Raw genomic sequence first — 18,225 nt, forward strand, 5'->3', positions numbered from 1 at the left:
GGTTAATATTACTACCAAAGATCTGTTCCCAGAATGTTGTAGGCAAAAATTATGCTTTACATACTGCACTTTGTATTGAATCTTTCAACTGAGTGAAGACCCTGTGTGTTACATGAATATCCATCTTTACCACACAAGGATATGTTTCTATACTTTGGAACTTTTTGCCAAAACCTGTTCTTTCCAGTGGAGCCTGTCTGGACTCATATCACTTTTATTTATACTTTTGGATGAAGAAAGAAAGAAAAAGACATATGCTAAAGTTTTAAAAAATGTATGTTGTCATTTCCTTTTGTTTCATGCACATAATTATTTTATTATTTTTTTAAAAATATCTATGTGTGTTGTCATTTCCTTTTGTTTCATGCACATAATCATTTTATTATTTTTAAAAAATATCTACAATGTGTGTTTACTGATTATATTGATTTTTGGGGCTTTTAGACTGCCTGCTGAAATCTTTAATTGAGAGACTTTGTGTTTTCATGATGAATTAAAATAATCATCATTTTATTTTGGTTCATTAGATATTGCATCACGATACCCCACGCTTTGGACTGAACAAGTTAAAAGTCGACAGAACAAAACCAATAAGAATTCAGGTAAAAAGGAGCCCAGTGTGACTTAGTTAATGGACCTGGAAAGTGGTCTTGTTTTCTGGAAGTTACATGCAGAGCACATCTTTTTCCCTGGCTACCAATGAGTCATGCAAATAATGCCATGGCTTGCCCACCAAAATATAGTTCAAATTTGAGTGTTTTATTAAATATGGTAAGTTCTAGAACATATTATAGAATAGTTAACACTTTTTTCTCAGAAATTATCATTATGGATAAGTTTTCCTATTGCATAGAGACATTAACCTGTACATTTCTCTTATGAACTTTAGAAACCGAGTTAGTTTTGTTCAATCTTGTCACCGTATTTCCAAAAGTTACCTAATTTGGTTTGCTTCTGTACCATATAGACTAGTACATGGGAAATTAGTTCAAACATTGAATGTTTCAGATTTATTGGGGGACCTTGAAATTCAGGGGATTTCACTGATGCTCAGGGGGAGCATCAATGTGGCAGTACTTAAATTTAATTTGAGAAACAAATATAAAATTATTGTAAAAATGTCATTGGAAATGTACATTGTTTTAAAAAGCAGTTTTAATTGTCAGTAGGAAGCTATTCAGGGTTTGACAGAGTTAGTTCCGTATAAGTTCACAGAACGAGTACGTTTGTATTTCACCTATTACTTTCTATTACCAGATTTTCGGGCCTTACATGACCTGTCAATTATAATTAACTAATAAAAACAGTGCAGACTTGCAGTATTTAGTGGGACTGAAAATAATGCTTCAGGAAACTCCAGTTTACGTAAGTTACCCTACACTGTAATTTGATTTAAATCAGCCTAAATGTGTAGAATACAAAAAGGTGACATTGAGTTGACTTGTAGACATGGGGCATGAAATTATGAGGTTATATCTGTATTTAATGCCAGTTGTCCAGATACATGCTCTTTCTGAGGGTCCAAAGAAAGTCAGCCCTAGTGAGTATTTTAAGATGTTAAATATAGAATTTACTTTATTAAGTTTAGTGATAAAATGGCAAACAATCATAGATTTTACATAATGACCACCACTGTCACTGAGATTTCAATGTCAGAAGAGTTTCATTTGTACTTAATTTTTATTTTTAAAAGATACTTTTAGTAATAATCTTCTTTGGTAGAAGTAGACACATTTATTTAACAAAACATAAATAATTTGTGACTTTTTGTTATTCTGTGTTTTTAAAAATTTACCTTGTTTGTTGGTACTCTTTCATGTTCCTCTATAGAAGAAGCCAAACTGAGAATGCGCTGCTTTTTTTCTCTGGTGTTTCTTTATATCAGTTAAAAGTACTATTCCCGCCCCCCCCCCAAGTTTGCACTAAAATAACATATTACTTACGTGACCAAACATGGGGAGAATGATTGCCATGCGCAGTGAGGGAGACCGTGTGGGTACGGGCAAATGTACTCTGGGGCATAAAGTGATGGTCGTTTTCAGAAGGGACCTCCTTGTAAAGGAAACAAAGTAATCCGAGTCTATGAAAATTCACACGTGATAGGCGCTCAATACATGTTTATTTATTCCACGTGTTCCACGGCCACTTTGATGGTATCATTGCATTCTTATCTAAGGCAAACTAAATGAAACAAAAAATAAATACATAAATAACTAAAAGTTTGACCTAATGTACATACCATGACAGTTTCACTGCTAGACTTTTAGTAATTGAAATTCAATATAAATATAAATGAAATATTCTTCTGTTGGTTCATTTTGCAGGAAAAGCATCATTTTCATTATATGATTCAATATACATTGAGTAAGTGACAAAAACCTAAAATTGCATTTTACTTAAGAATGCGTGACTCAGTTTTTTTCTATTAATATATAATTGACAGTGTCTATTTCTTTATGTTCTTGAATCATCTTATTATATTCAACTTTATCATTCCATTTATAGAAATTATAAAAATTGATTACGAGATTTTACCAGATAAGAGATTTTGTGACACACTGTTTAATTATATAAAATTAATTTATATTTCTATTTATTAAACTGATACTCTTGCCCTGCGGTACATTAAATACGTTCCAGATTTCTGCCTGATTTCCTTTAAACCAATCTAGAATATTAAAGAATGCACTTTCTTTGTTAGTTGGAACAACAGTGATAATCGTAAGAGCAGCTAACGTTTCTTGTGCTTACGACGCGCTGGTACCTCACATGCCTCGCTGACCCTCTGTCCTGCTCCGCCGACACAGCAAGCCAGTGGGGCTGCTGCACGTCCCATCCCCGAATCTCAGGAGGAGAAGGCAGTCACAGCCAGGCCCAGACGGCATGGGCAGGGTCTCTGAGGATGGGGACTGCAGTGCCACCTGACCACCCGGCCCCCGGCCGTGCTCCTCACGCTGTCCTTCAGAGAGGGGACACCTCCTCTGCCCCACTGAGACATGGGGGCTCCTGGCATCGCTGTCCATGCTCACCTGGGTGACACAGCCGGGCCTCTGTTAAAATGCACCTGTGCTGCCTACAGCCATTGTCAGCCGTTAAACCTTCAGTTCGAGCCGTTCATCACACTGAGGGGACGGGGCAGAGAAAGCTGGAGGAGTGGGGACACAAGGGCGTTTCCCATGGTGGCTGCGGACGAGCGATGGGGACGGACCCTGCTGTGTCTTCCAGCCTGGCCCCCCGCTCGTCCCCTTTCTCATTTCCCCCAAGACCCTCCTTCCTGGCCCTCGTCCTCAGACCTCAGGCGGCTCCCCGAGCAAACCGCGCACTGTCTCACCTACATTCTTATCTCCTACCCCTGCTCCTGGGAATAAGCACTTTGCTTGGGTCACTGCTGGGTCTGCTGGGGCCCCAGCTCCTGGCGCGCAGACGGCCTCGTCTCGGCCCCCTGCGCGCGCCCCCCTGCACGCGCCCCCCGACACCCGCCCTCTGCGCGCATGCTCAGCCTCACTCCTCCCGTCTGCCCCGGGCTCGTTTTGCGCGCTTAGCTCTGCCCTTGTAACGGGACCCAGCACACGGAGCCCGAGAGTGCAGTCCACACCCGCAGGTCCCCAGGACAGGGCGGGGGGGCGGGGGGCTCCTCCCTCCGCCCTTCAGGGAGTGGAGGGGCCGCGTTCCAGGGAGCTATCCATTCTAGACACGGGACGGAGGCGCCCGTGCAGCCCGTTTCCCCGGCTCGCTAGCTTTTCATGAGCTGGTCAGTAACCCAGCCAGCAGGTCCCGACTGCGCGTCCACCGGGCCGAGCCGCGGCCCCCAGTCTCTCGGTCAAGCACAGAGGTTCCCGTGAAGGCATTTTGTAGAAGAGAGTGACGTTTAGATGGGTGACTTTGAGTAAAGGAGGTTCCCCTCCGCCCTGCGGTTTGCTCACCCAGCAGGAGGGGCCCCCATGATGGCCCGTGGGGCGTGGCATGGGCAGGCGGACTCTGTAATCTTTTCCACCAGGAGAGCACAGAGGGTTCTCTGCTGTCTCATTGTTTATTTCACATAAATAATTTATCCGCTGAGTGGGCCCCTGTGCTCCTGTGCAGACACTGCAGTGCACCAGGCGTGCAGGGCTCTGCGGGGACCCAGGGCTTCGCTGGGGTCCACCGGCGGGCATCGTGCAAGGTGGGTCCTGCGTCGGCGTCTCTGCCCTGCTCTGGGGAAAGAGATGCATTCTGGCTTTGCCCCACACCTCCAACGGTTGCCCCCGGAAACGTGAGCTCTAAGGGCCCGGAGTGGGTTGTCCTTTGACGTGTGCTGTGTGACAGTCCCCCTTGGAAACACCCTTGTTGGCCTCAGCCGTGATGCACGGGAAGCCCCTCGTCTATTCGCTTTAGGAGTCTGCGTTCTGGGAAGGCTGAGGTTCTTCCCCACCCTACTCAGGCCACTGTCACCATCTGGGGTCACGGTGCCTCCACAAGGCCCAGCCTGGCCAGCTAGGAGGTGGGCATTTTCCGGGGGCACAAGTGCCCACTCCCAGCGGCTTCATAGCGGGTGATGCTTCCTGAAGACCGAGAGCGCCAATCTGGGGCATCATCGGGCGTTTTGTTTCATTACTTATTCAAATCCCAAGTTGGCAGGGGAGCATGTCTGCTTTCTCTCTCTGCCTGTGGCTCTTCCGAGAGCTGAGCTCGAGCCAAGGAGATGGCCCCTCGGAGACCTCCAGAGGTAGGTCCTGAGTTCCAAGGCGCTGCAGATGGCTGCAGACCCAGGGCACACGCAAGCCGCTCAGCCGGCTCTGATAAACAAGCCCCTGGCTTTAGTGGTCTTCTCATTTGCGGTCTTTTTAAGTTTTGCATGTGAGCTGGAGAAAACCTAGAGGCCCCGGTTTTGCCGTCTCTGAAACCCTCCTCCCACTTGGAAGAAAAATATTTCTTCCTCCCTAAACCATTAAAAATAGCTCTGTTTTATATCCAAGAGATGTTCTGTATCTCAGGATGTTCCACAATTTTATGGGACCCCCTCAGTGGAAACATTTTTCTATTTTATTCGGGGTTGATAATTTTTGTTTTATTGCACATATTAAAATTATTGCCAAAAGATTTTTATCTTTTGATTCTGCTTTAAATCATGGTAAATTGCATTCCCTGGGGGAAAAGAACACCAGTTATATTTTCTTTCTTCCTTTTTAAGCTTTAAAACATTACTTGCTCATTTCCCTTTCTATTCCATTCTTCAAACATGACATTACAAAACATCAAGATGCCAACTACATTCTTATAAAGTGTTGGTCATTTGAAGAGATTAAAATATTAAAATAAATCAAATAGCTCCTTTAAATGGGTACTGTAAAAGTGTGTTGTTTACCGATATTAATTAAGCTACCAAAAAATGTACAAGACAATTTCTCCAAGTTTCCTAACTATAAAAGGGAGTTTTAATTCCAATCATATTTAATTCTTAGATTTCAGTATTCAAACTCTGGTTAAATAATCAGGATGCAGCATTTCAACATAAGTACAGAAAAATGTAACGGAAGTAAGCAAATTGTATCTGAGCTGCTTGAAAACACACACCAGCCTATATACACACAGACATCTGTACTCTCACCATGTGAAAACAAAAAAGTGTGTTCGACTTATTTATTCTCTCTGTATAAATGAGATTTAATCCATCATTGAATTACTGAGGTCTGATGTTAAATAGTGTCCTTTGTAGAGCCATAGCTTACAATTTGTGGAAAGCTTATTTTGCATCAGGCAGAGTGCTATGTGACTTAATGCATAATATAACCCACTTCTCCCTGTCTTGTGGGTAAGAACACCTTTCAGAATCTCTAGGTGGCTGGCAGGGGTTTAGCCCAGGTCTGTGACTGCACATCAGACATGTGTTCCTTTCAAAGCCAACCACCTTGCTGTGATGTGACTTTGGTCCCAGTTTCCCGAGGTGCCTCTGTTGCTGACGGTGGGTTAGGAGCCTGCCTCGCCCCGGAAGCACCTGGATGGGTGCTGGCAGTTCTCGCCTGGCCAGGCTGTCCTCTGGGGAGGGCGGTGGCTCCAGAAGGGACGTGATGGGAGGTGACCCTGGGCAGAACCGCTCTCAGGCAGGCAGAAGGGGCGCCGCACACGAAGCCCCTCTTCACGTGGGAAGGAGCACAGGGGACCAGGGCGGGGGCCAGATGGACCGCTCAGGGCACGGGGACATAGTGAGCTGAGCTGCTGTGGGCCCAGCCGTCCCTTTCCCCGAGCCCCTGGGTCTAGTGCAGGCTTCCTTCTGACTAGAGTTGTGGCTGTTACTGCTCGGAGCCCCCGGGGCCTCGGGAAGGGCAGGGGCTGGGCTGGGTTCCCACACGGTGCGGCGAGCCGATCAGCCTCTCTGGGCGCCAGTTCAGCACCTCTTCTCCATGGCAATGGTGAACTGACCTCACGGGAATCGGGGCGTGTCCCAGGGAGCCCTGGTGTCCAGTGGGGCCATCAGAGTCCTGTGTGTAGATAGGACTGGGGTTAATATCCACTTGTTCACATGCGAGCTCAGGCCTGGACTTCGCAAATAACAAGAGAACATTTCTTGAGAATCTTCTCACTCGCGCGTGTGTGTGTTCACTACAGAGGTTACTGGATACCTGCTTTGGAGAATTCAGGTTCTAGAAAGTGTATGATGGGACTGGCAGTGCCGAGAAAAGGTTTCTCTGTGGCAGTGAAGCCCGTAGGGTTGTGTCCTGTACGGGGCTGGTTTGCTGCGTGAACCAAATGAAACGTCTCTTCTTGCTCTGCACACGTGTGAATAGAACGTTAGTAGACCAGGTATCGCTGTGACCCTGTTTCTGTGGTCTTCCCATCAGTTGGATTAGAGACTAAATCAGGATTGATGTGGCTCATAAACAGTGGAGGGTCTTTTTGGAAATGACTCACACAGTGAAACCCAGACTAGAATTCCTGCCTCACCCTCAAGGGCAGTGGAAGGCTCTTCCGCCAATGGCCGCCTCTTCTCACTGGGCCCTGTCTTGTCATCCTCACCCTTTAGACTGCTGACTGATGCCCGGTGCTTGCCCAAGCATGATGCACGGCCAGTGACAACGACCTGCGTGACCTGGCTGTGCGGCCGGCGAGTTTGAGAAACGTTAATCAGTTGTTAAGGATTTTGATTCACTCCCGGGAATGATGTGGTGTGTACATGTGTGCAAGTGTCTGTATACAATCAAGCATGTATTAAGTACTTATTTTCTATCAAAAAATTACCTTTGCTTTTTAACAGATGCAACCTTTTCCCTTACCTTCATTCGTCTTCATAGTTATCATCTTTCTCCTCTTTGCCTGCATCCTGAGTTTCTGTCTCAGATAAGCCCTGGCCTGGAAGTGTTCCTCTGGTTTTGCCTGAAAAGCACATTAGTGGCTAAAGGCAGCATATATCAGGCTCTTGTGTTTCAGATGAAAAAGCAGACCAAAGATCTGCCTGTTAAAAAAGATCTCATTTAAGTTATATATTTAATAAAATATCTGCATCAAAACACAGAATATCTAAGTAATATTACGGTTCTCTGTACTAAGACGTAGATCTGAAGATATTAGTAGTTTCTCAAACTACTTAGATCTTTTGTACCAGCCTATCTTATCCCAGACATACAAAAAGAGTGCAAAAATTTACCTAAGCAACAAATCCAGGTGATTTGCTTAATGTTCCAGTTTACTTTGTATGATGATCATGGGGGGCATAGGTTTCTAAATGACACACCAGGGTTTATCAGTAAGGGTAGGTGTAAATGTTGGAAGAAATGCACCTGCAATTCCGTGTCTAGACAAGAAGCTCACAAGTTCACCCTTGCTCCGGGGACCATCCCGGGGGAGCCCTGGTTCTCTGCGGCCGTGCGGGGACCCGGGTGCCTCCTCTCCTGGGCTCTGCGGCCTCATTCCGTGGATCAGTTTCAGGAGGGGGAGGACCACATGGAGGGCAGACCCCTCCTGAAGGTCCAGCCTGGCCTTGGACCTGCCGCCTCCTCTCCCTCCGTCCTGCTGCTGAAAGCTGGTCTCTTGGCCCAAGGTCTCTGCATGTCAGGCGCTGCTTGAGCCCTGGATACAGCCTCTAGGAAAACGGCAAATATGATCATAGCTTCACTGCGCGATTAGGTCCTGTGATTATGTCTCACTGGTTAGTTTATGTTTCCTTTTGCATCATTCGTATGGTTACACACACACACACACACACACACACCCCTATGAGTGTGTATTCATGTGATTTATATATACGTTTACATTTTGCTGAAAATGCATGTGTGCTTGGGTCCCGTCTCCCCAGCCCTGTGCTCACGGCCCGGGAAGCTCAGTGCTGCCTGGTACTTGCTGGTTCCCTGTGCTTCCCACAGCACTGGTGCTGCCTGTTAAAACTTGTGCCACCAGACCTATAATCCTGATTAAAATGCATATTCCTTATCTCACCCTCGATCAGCATACTGGAGTCTCTGGGGTGGGGCTTCTGAAGCTGCATTTTAAGCAGCTTCTCTGGTGATTTTCATTTATGTGAACATTTGAGTCCCACTGCAAACACGTGTTAACTGTTATCAGCAGGGTTTTGGCCATCTTTAAGTGTTTTCTTGTAATTACACATGTATGTAAAACAAAGCACTGTTTCTGGAAGGCATCAGAGTACTAGGCCAAGGCCACACAAATATCAGTTGTCCTCAATGCTGTGTGACCCTTCCTTTCACACCTCCATTCTGTCCTGCCTTTGAGGTGTGTCCACGTTGTCCACTTCCCTCCGGGCCTGCAGCGCCGGGCTCACTGAGTCATCTGAGCTTCGCTTGGCTTGGATCACTGCTTGGATTCTGAGCGTCTCCAGGCCTCCCCATCTGTGTTTCTGCTTCAGTCATTCTCCCCACTGCAGCTTTCTCAACATTGAGCTTTTAAAGCAAGAGCCACGTCTCTGTTCAGAGTTCTGTAGCGGCTTCCCGGGTCACCTCATCATAAGGCCGAGTGCCTTCTAGGGCCTCTGGTGGCCTCCAGGTGGCCGCCCATTCTGCAACCTCTTAACCCACCTCTGCCCATCCACACTCCATGCTGTATGTTTTCTTTAAGCAGCTTTATTGAGATGGGATTCACATACCGTACAATTGACCAGTTTGAAGTGTACAAGTCAGAAGTTTTGGTAAAGTCACAGAGTTGTGCAGTATCACCACAACCTAATTTTAGAACATTTCATCACTCCAGAAACCCCAAACCCTATATTCATTAGCAATCGGTCCCCATTGACAACCCCCAACCCTTGGTAACCACAAATCTGCTTCAGGCTCTGTAGATGGACTTGTTCTGTCATTTCAAGTATGTAGAATCTTACAATATGGGGTCTTTTTGACTGGTTTCTTTTTTTTTTTTTTTTTTTACATCTTTATTGGAGTATAATTGCTTTACAATGGTGTGTTAGTTTCTGCTTTATAACAAAGTGAATCAGTCATACATATACATATGTTCTCATATCTCTTCTCTCTTGCGTCTCCCTCTGGTTTCTTTCACTTACCATTATGCTCATATGGATCATCCATGTGGCAGCGTGCGTAGCAGGACCTCATCCCTTTTTATGCCTCAGTAACTTTCCCTTGTATGTATGGACCACATTTTATTTATCTATTCGTCAGCTGATGGACTTTTGGGTTGTTTCCACTTGTCAGCTATTATGAATAGTGCTGCTATGAACATTCCCACACAAGTTTTTGTGTGGACGTACGTTTTCTTTTGGGTTCATACCCAGCAGTTGAATTGCTAGGTCACATCGTAACTCAATATTTAACATTTTTAGGGGGTGACAAACTGTTTTCCTAAGTGGATGTACCATTTTGCATCCTCATCAGCAATGCACAAGGATACCGATTTCTCCACATCCTCTCCAGCACTTGTTATTTTCCATTTTTTTGATTACAGTCATTCTGGGAAGTGTGGAGTCGTGTCTCCTTGTGGTTTTGCCTTGCATTTCCCTGATGACTAAGGATGTTTTGCACCTCTTCAGGTGCTTACTTGTAAATCTTCTTTGGAGATGTGTCTATTCAAATCCTGTGCACATTTTATTGTTTGGTTATTTGCCTTTAGTTCTGGAGTTGTTAGACTTTATGTATTCTAGATACATATCCCTTATCCAATATATGATTTGCAAATACTTTGTTCCATCCTGTGTGTTATCTTTTTACTTTTTTGATAATGCCCTTTGAATCACAAGGGTTTTTAATTTTGATGAAATCCAATTTATCTATTTCTCTTTTGTTGCTCATGCTTTTGTTGCCTAACCAAGGTCTCCCTTTGTCGCCCAGAGTTGAGACCCCCTTTTGGGGAAGACGGGAGCTGCTGCTGCCACCCACAGAGCCTCACAGAGGCCTTCGTGCCCCCAAAGCCAGCGGTCTTCCTGCTTTGCAAAAATATGCCCTTATACTGTCCTCTTCCATAGACTAGCCTGAACCTTGAGGGTGGAATTTGGTGTTAATCCTGCTGGAAAATTTCCTCCCTCTAACTTGAATTTTCTTCTTGCAGCTGGTGAAGTTGGCTAATAGTTACATCAAGAGCAGGTCTGAGTGGGGAAAGGATAAGAGAGAATGTTATAAAACAAAAAAAAATATGAAACTTGCAGGGGATATACTTATACTAAAACTATTCTTCATTTATCTGAAATTCTCATTTCACCTGGTATCCTGTATTTTGTCTGGCAACCCTGCCTGTCAATGAACACACTTCCCTGTTTTCAACCTCTGTTGGGCTAATCTTCAGCAGAGAAAGGTTCCTTGGGCTTTCTTCAAAAAATCAAGTTTTCATACAATGTATTCGTCTGCTAGGGCTGTCATAACAAAACACCACAGACTGGGGGCGGGGAGCTGTTTATTTCTGTTTCTGGATGCTGGGAGTCCGAGCAGAGGTGCCAGCAGGATGGGTCCTGGTGAGAAGGCTCTTCCTGGCCTGCAGACAGCTGCGTCTTCTCTGTGTCCTCACATGGCCTCTGCTATGGGTTCTCACAGTCCTGGTGTCTGTGCTTCCTCTTGTAAGGACTTGGGTCCCATGACCTTTATGACCACATTTAACCTTAATCACTTTCTTAAAAGCCCTGTCTCCAAATACAGGCATATTGAGGGTTAGGGCTGTACCCTGTGGATTTTGGAGGAAAACAGTTCAGTCCATAACATACAGAATAGGATGATTTTACTGTGCTTGGATTTGGATGTTTGCACTGAAAGCAAAACCTATCAGGAAAAAGGCTCAGCGTGGGGGTAAAGGGGCTGTTGGTGTGCCCCCTTTATGTACATCTTCAGCCCCCCTTCTGCATCCTTCTTTTCTGCAGTCACCCTAGGCTCCAGGGATCTTTCTCTTGAAAAGTCCCCTTACAACAGGAATGATTTTGTATTTGGATAAAGAAGTGTAATACTCATGAAAGCCATCTGGGTAATTTCTCATCAACCTTTGATAAAAGTTTCCATGTTTCACTAGATTGAAATTTATTCCAGTGTATCAAATGTTGGCTGAAGACAAAATTGAGAATTTCCTCCAAACTTAGTATTGCTTCAATGGCCACAAATATCTTATATAAAATGGATATTCTTCTGTTTTAAAATTTTTATTGAGGTATAGTTGATTTACAATGTTGTGTTTAATTTCTGCTATACAGCAAAGTGATTAGACATATATATACATATTATACATATATATTATATGATTATACATATTATACATATACATATATATATATATATATATATATATTCTTTGCCATTATGGTTTATCACAGGATACTGAATATAGTTCCCTGTGCTCTACAGTAGGACCTTGTTTTTTATCCATCCTATATGTAATAGTTTGCATCTGCTAACCCCAAACTCCCAATCCTTCCTTCCCCGCCCACCCCCCCCCCCAACTTGGCAACCACAAGTCTGTTCTCTATGTCTCTGAGTCTGTTTCTGTTTTGTAGATAAGTTCATTTGTGTTATGTTTTAGACTCCACATATAAGTGATTTCATATGGTATTTACATTTCTCTGTCTGACTTACTTCACTTAGTATGATCATCTCTAGGTCCATCCATGTTGCTGCAAATGGCATTATTGCATTCTTTTTAATGGCTGAGTAATATTCCACTGTATATATGTACCACATCTTCTTTATCCATTCATCTGTTGATAGACATTTAGGTTGTTTCCATGTCTTGGCTATTGTGAATAGCACTGCTATGACTTTTTTTTTTTTGTCTCACTGTGTGGCATGTGGGACCTTAATTCCCTAATGAAGGATCAAACCCATGCCTTCTGTGATGGAAGCACAGAGTCTTAACCACTGGACCACCGGGAAGTCCCCAAATAGTGCTGCTATGAACATAGAGGTGCATTCATCTTTTTGAATTATGGTTTTCTCCAGATATATGCCTAAGAGTGGGATTTCTGGATCATATGGCAACTCTATTTTTAGTTTTCTAAGGAACCTCCATACTGTTCTCCACAATGACTGCACCAATTTACATTCCCACCAACAGTGTAGGAGGGCTCCCTTTTCTCCACACCTCTCCAGCATTTGTTATTTGTAGATTTTTTAATGATGGCCATTCTGACTAGTGTGAGGTGATGTCTCATTGTAGTTTTGATTTGCATAAAACGGGTATTCTTCATTGTGATGCTTTTTTACTATTTTTTTTGAAAACCAGCCAAGTACAGCTTACATTAACTAAGAAAAAATGTCCTGTATTTTATGAGGCCACCTCAATGTCTGCCACTTCTGCCAGCAGGGATGTTTGTTTCCAATATTCCCTGTGCCTTCTGAGACCACCCCAAGTATTCACACAGCTGTCCAGGTTTTTAAGAAATACATGATTTTCATGCAGTAATGGGTATTATAAATGCAACATGTAAGGTTTTATAGACTCTTGTAATGGACAATCTGCCTTTACTTTGTATACCTGTGGACTTTATATAGCAGATTTTACAGATCATAGTGTGTGGCACATTCAGTTGTGCTGGAGGACGCACACCTATTAGATGAGTAGTTGGGAAGATGTGTAGAGAAGCCTGGACAGCACACCAGCCAAGGGGGGTGGTCCAGCATCTTTATCTACAGCTGCTCCCTTGACTAAGAATGCCAAGAAACAGTCTCTCTAACCCCCTGTTTCTATTGCTCATAACTTTTTGAACTTAACTTGAGAAATACATTTTCCAAGATTAGCCTCAGCTGAAAGGCATGCTTTCTTTTGTTGGAAACTTGGAAATACTTTGTTTTTCTGTTTTGGTGTGATTCTGCATCAAGAGAAAGATGGGTACTTTCTTCATTTTAGAAGTCAGTTTTTAAAACTAAAAGAGAAGAAAAGAAAGAAAAATTCCTCTAAAATTCTTCTTGGGAAGAGAGTTTTCATTAGCTCAAGAGTTTTTTAAAAAAAATTTAAGTGTTTTTCAATCATTATGTGTTCTCATGATCACTGGACTGTTTTATCTAAAGCCATTGCTTTAACTTTTGAAATAACAACATGTTACAACCAAACTGCCTAGGAAGAAGAGGACTTATGGGTTGAAGCAGATGTTAATAAATTATTGAAGATATTTCTCCTTGTTTCATGTCTTGCCTCTCTGTTTAAAAATTACTGCCTGCTATTTCCTTGTTGTGCCTTTTTATAATTTGTAAAGCCACAGTGGACATCTAATAGATGCTTAAGTCAGTACTGAATGCCTGTGAATTTCCTATGGTGACTTGTAACATTTTAGATGTGACATAAGGTGGAGATTTAGAATTTTGAGCCAATAAGATGGTAGTGAGAACCCAGAATGACTGGGGGTCTTGATTAGGTCAGGGACCAGTCCTGTGGGCATAAGTGAGAAGCCACTCAAAGACTGGGGGGGGAGTCAGTTTCTGTCGTTAGAATTTCACACTCACATCTTTTCAGATGTGGAACAGTATTTTAATTAATTTATTTTATTTTTAACATACATTATTCTTACAGTGCTTTCAGGTTTACAGAAAGCACAGAGTTCCCACGAACATAGGGAACTCACTTGGGTAGATACCAAGGAGTGTGATTGCTGGATCATATCATGAGGGTATGTTTAGTTTTGTAACAAACTGCCACACTGTTTTCCAGAGTGACCGTGCCATTTGCACCCCCATCAGCAACGTGTGAGAGTTCCTGTTGCTCCACCTCCTCACCAGCATTTGGTGTTGTCCATTTTGGGGTGTTTTTTATTGGATTTTATCCACCCTAATAGGTGTGTAGTGGTAGCTCATTATTGCTTTTATTTGAAATCCCCTAGTGACATATTATATTGAGTATCTTTTTACATACTTACTTGACATCTGTGGGTCTTCTTTGGTGAAGTATCTTTTGTCTATTTTTCCCTTGAATTGTTTTCTTATTTTTGAATTTTAAATGTTCTTTGTGTATTTTTGATGTAAGTCTTTTTCAGACATGTGTTTTGCAGATATTCTCTTCCTGTCAGTGGCTTCTCTTTTCATTCTATTAACAGTGCCTTTTGCAGAATATAAGTTTTCTATTTTGATAAAGTCCAACTTATCAGTTATTTTTTTCATGGATCATGCCTTCAGTGTTATATCTAAAAAGTCATCACTAAACTCAAGTTCACCTAGATTTTCTCCTATACTATCTTCTAGAAGTTTTATAGTTTTGCATTCACCATTTAGGCCTATAATCCATTTTGAGTTAATTTTTGTGAAGGGTGTGATGTCTGTATCTAGATTCATTTTTTGGCACTTGGATGTCCTGTTGTTCCAACACCATTTGTTGGAAAGATTATCCTTATACCATTGAAATGTCTTTGCTCCTTTGTCAAAGATCAGTTAATTATATTTGTGTGGGTCTATTTATGGCTCTGAAACAGTGTTAAGACTTAAAAATATTCAGTAATTGGCTGTGGATGGGTTGATGACTAGGAATAGAATTAATAGAGACCAGAAATAAGGTCTAAAAGCAAAGAAATGAGAGTTTAGATGTTGTACAGGAAGATATGGAAAATATGCAGGTTCTTGGCTGGGAACAACCAGGGGAGTCTTGACAGCTGTCAGAGCTGATCTCACTCAGGGGCTGCTTCCCCGTCTCCATGACCCAGGTCTTTGCCGTGGACCTTCAGCCTCAGTCTCAGCCAGAAGGAAGCATCTCTCCCTGTGCTCGAGGCTGCCCACGGGCCATATTGCTGCCACGTTGAACAGAGGTGCTGAAGGAAGTTCTGGGAGATGAGAGCTTGAAATAACTTCTGTTTCCGACAAGACATTTGGAGCATTCACGAACCTGGGAGAAAGGCTCCCTGGGACTTGGGAGATATTTGAAAAGAAAACTTGGGTATTGGGGAGACTTCAAGATAACATAATTTTAATTACTAAGAAGTGTATTTTAAATGCTCTGCTGTGGATGGAAAGTGTAAGACAGGTATTATTGGTGGGAACATCTCTAATCCTTCTTTGCATTTATTTCTGCTTTATTTATTTATTTTTGGCAGCATATTTTATGAAATTTTTTCTTCTTTTCACTTTTCATCCCTTCATCTTTTCCAAGTGCCTGGGAAAGAAAGCCGAGCCAACCCATAGCCAGTGTCTCCACGGCCCTCTTCTCCATGGACACGGTTTCTGTGGCTGAATACCCTACTTTGGGGGCGACCAGTGTGCCTGGCCCCCAGAACAGCAGAAGGAGGGCAGGGAGTGGGTGGATGATGCTGGGGGGTTGCCTGGTGCTGAGAGTGTCCGTGGTGGGGTCGGTGGGGGGATGAAGGTTGGTTACATGGGGTGTCCGGGCCCCAGTGACACAGAAGGCGTGGCAGGGAGGGAAGATGAGCTAGTCCGTGGGGCCTCGCGTTGTGAAGACGAGGTGTCCTGAGCCTGGACCCTGTATCACAGGCCAGAGGTCACCGTGAACCTGGGAGCCCGGGGCCTCACAGGCTGGAGGAGGTCCAGGAAAGGGTGGCTCAGAGCAGGGCCTGCACGGGGGGCGGGGGTGGGGGCGAGCACACCTTTCCCTGAAGAGTCAGCTGGCATCTGGAGCATCTCAGTTTTCTGCTTCAATCTTGCGGGCAGCCATCTGGGCCGAGGTCTGGCGTCCGACGTGTGTGCCATGTGACAGAGTGGCTTTTCTCTTCACTGCCGACCTGGGTCTGGCCTTGCTGACCTCTGTGGAGGTCACACTCTGTCCCCCACTTGGTCCTGACAGCGGAGGGCTCTTCTCTCGCAGATACTGCAGGTTCTCAGCCAGCCTGGGGGATGGCAGGAGGCCCTCTGCATAAACAGGGCCCAAACGTGGCCTTACTAGGTAACGTGGTACCAGGCGCGGTGTTGGCTGGGGCTTGGCTGCTGACCTGCTCTGCTTGAACACTTTTGCCAAAATGTGTCTTCAGATTTCCTCCCCCTGAAAAAGGAAGGGCTTCTAGGGAATGTTTGGCCATCAGGGCCACCAGCGGGATGAGGAGAAGCTCCGGGCGGCATGGGTGTCCGGAACCCAGGGGCCATCGTCACGGGGACCGCTCCCCACTCAGTTATTGTGGGACTTAACCCCCAGATTATGACCTGGGCACGGCCCACCTCAGTAAGACCTGCCCTGCTTAGAGTTCTGTCCAGCATCCTGTTCGCATCCTGCCGGGAGACATACACTTTGTCCTTTACTGCACAGCGGTGGGCACAGTGCCTCCTGACCAGGGCGCGGGGATCCCGCCAGCAGCAGGGACGAGGCGCTCGGAGACACAGGGAATTTGCTCTTTGTGTCTTGGCGGAAGATGGAAAGTCCCGCACAGGTGTGGGCGTCTTCTTGAAGAAGGCGCAATACGCCAAGGGTCTGGCTTGACTGAGGAAAGAAAACGGGAGCAGAACCGTTTGAGCCAGCTGCAAACATCTGAACATAAACTCCCCCAAACAGTGTGAAACCATCACGGCAGCTGAAGGAAACTGCCCCGGGCCTGGGACCAGGCCCCCTGCCTGGTTCTCCTTCGAGGACACTCAGCTCGGCCAGTTCAGCGGCTCTTCAGATGCCCCCTCCAGGTGTCTCCACCCCTCTGGGTGGACGGCCTCTCTTCTTTGCAGTCACTCATCTGTGAGGTCAGATCATCCCTGAGCATGAGATTTCCTGGATTTCAAGGCTCTCACAGCTGCCCAGCACAAAGTCGGGCTGTCCACATCTTTTGGCCACACAGCCGAGGCAGCCGGTCCTCCAGGCCCTAGACCGGGCTCCTCCCCGGCCGGCCTGCTTGGGGTCGGGGTGTTGTCTTCCTGACGTTTCTTTTCTCAACTGTCCAATGGGCATAGCTGTGTGCAGACAGAGGAGATGTGGAGACTGGGCCTTATGTGGATCTGCCACCATCAGGAGAGTCTACTACGTGCTCCCTTAGAAAATGAATGTATAGCACAAGGTTCTTAGCCTCAAATAATTCAAGTTTATGGTCTAAGTCGGCAGCTCTCAAACCTTCTGGTTTAAGAATCCCTTTATGCTCCTAGAACTTACTGAGGTCCCCAAAGAGCTTTTTAAACTCAGAACTTTTTTTTTTTTTTTTTTTTTTTTGCGGTACACGGGCCTCTCACTGTTGTGGTCTCTCCCATTGTGGAACGCAGGCTCCAGACGCGCGGGCTCAGCGGCCATGGCTCACAGGCCCAGCCGCTCCGCGGCATGTGGGATCTTCCCGGACCGGGGCACGAACCCATGTCCCCTGCATCGGCAAGCGGACTCTCAACCACTGCGCCACCAGGGAAGCCCAAAACTGAGAACTTTTAAATACATGTTCCCTTAGGTGTCATCATGAGTCACTTGTGAGCCTGAGAAGACAAAGGGCACCTCAGTATTTATAGAAATAGTTCTGACCTCGTGGGCCTCCTAGGAAGGGGTCCTGGGGCCATGCTCTGAGGACCACCGGTCAGAGTGCCGAGAAGACAGACGCCTCAGAGCAAAGAGGGAAACCCCAGCTCTACAGAGTCATCCAGGACGGGTGAGAAATAAAGGGACAAACGAAGCACCGTGGAGATTCGACAACAGCATGAACCCCTTGCTGGTGGACAGATGGGAAAGTGTCACTGCAGATGGGGGACCGAAGTTTTGTGGTCAGGCCTCTCCAGCCCAAGGCCCATCTTGGATCCAAACAACACAAGGACTTACATCCCTAATCGGAACACTTTGCTTCTCAGCCCCAGACATCTACATCCAGGTGATTCAGATTTTTCTCCAAAAGCAAGTGTGGAAGTTCAGTCTGTATGTGGGGCATGAAGCATCCTTTCTGAAGGTTTCCTTAGAAGAAAGACCCCCCAGAAGGTGAATTCCCGCCGCTCT

The 18,225-nt window shown here is 45.1% G+C and overlaps 1 protein-coding gene across 2 annotated transcripts in view; it reads left to right on the forward strand.

The window, feature by feature from the left end:
• SMOC2 (SPARC related modular calcium binding 2) overlaps positions 1-18,225 on the forward strand; it is a gene marked incomplete at its 5' end in the record, with an annotated part of 149,293 nt that overhangs the window by 74,058 nt on the left and 57,010 nt on the right. For both annotated transcript variants that reach the window (XM_079716361.1, XM_079716362.1), the window contains one exon: positions 528-602. In XM_079716361.1, coding sequence (XP_079572487.1) covers positions 528-602 — 75 coding nt within the window. The remainder of the gene's footprint in view (positions 1-527; positions 603-18,225) is intronic.

This window comes from Hyperoodon ampullatus (genome assembly GCF_949752795.1).
Source record: "Hyperoodon ampullatus genome assembly, chromosome: 12".
In the NCBI taxonomy this organism is placed as follows: Eukaryota; Metazoa; Chordata; class Mammalia; order Artiodactyla; family Ziphiidae; genus Hyperoodon; species Hyperoodon ampullatus.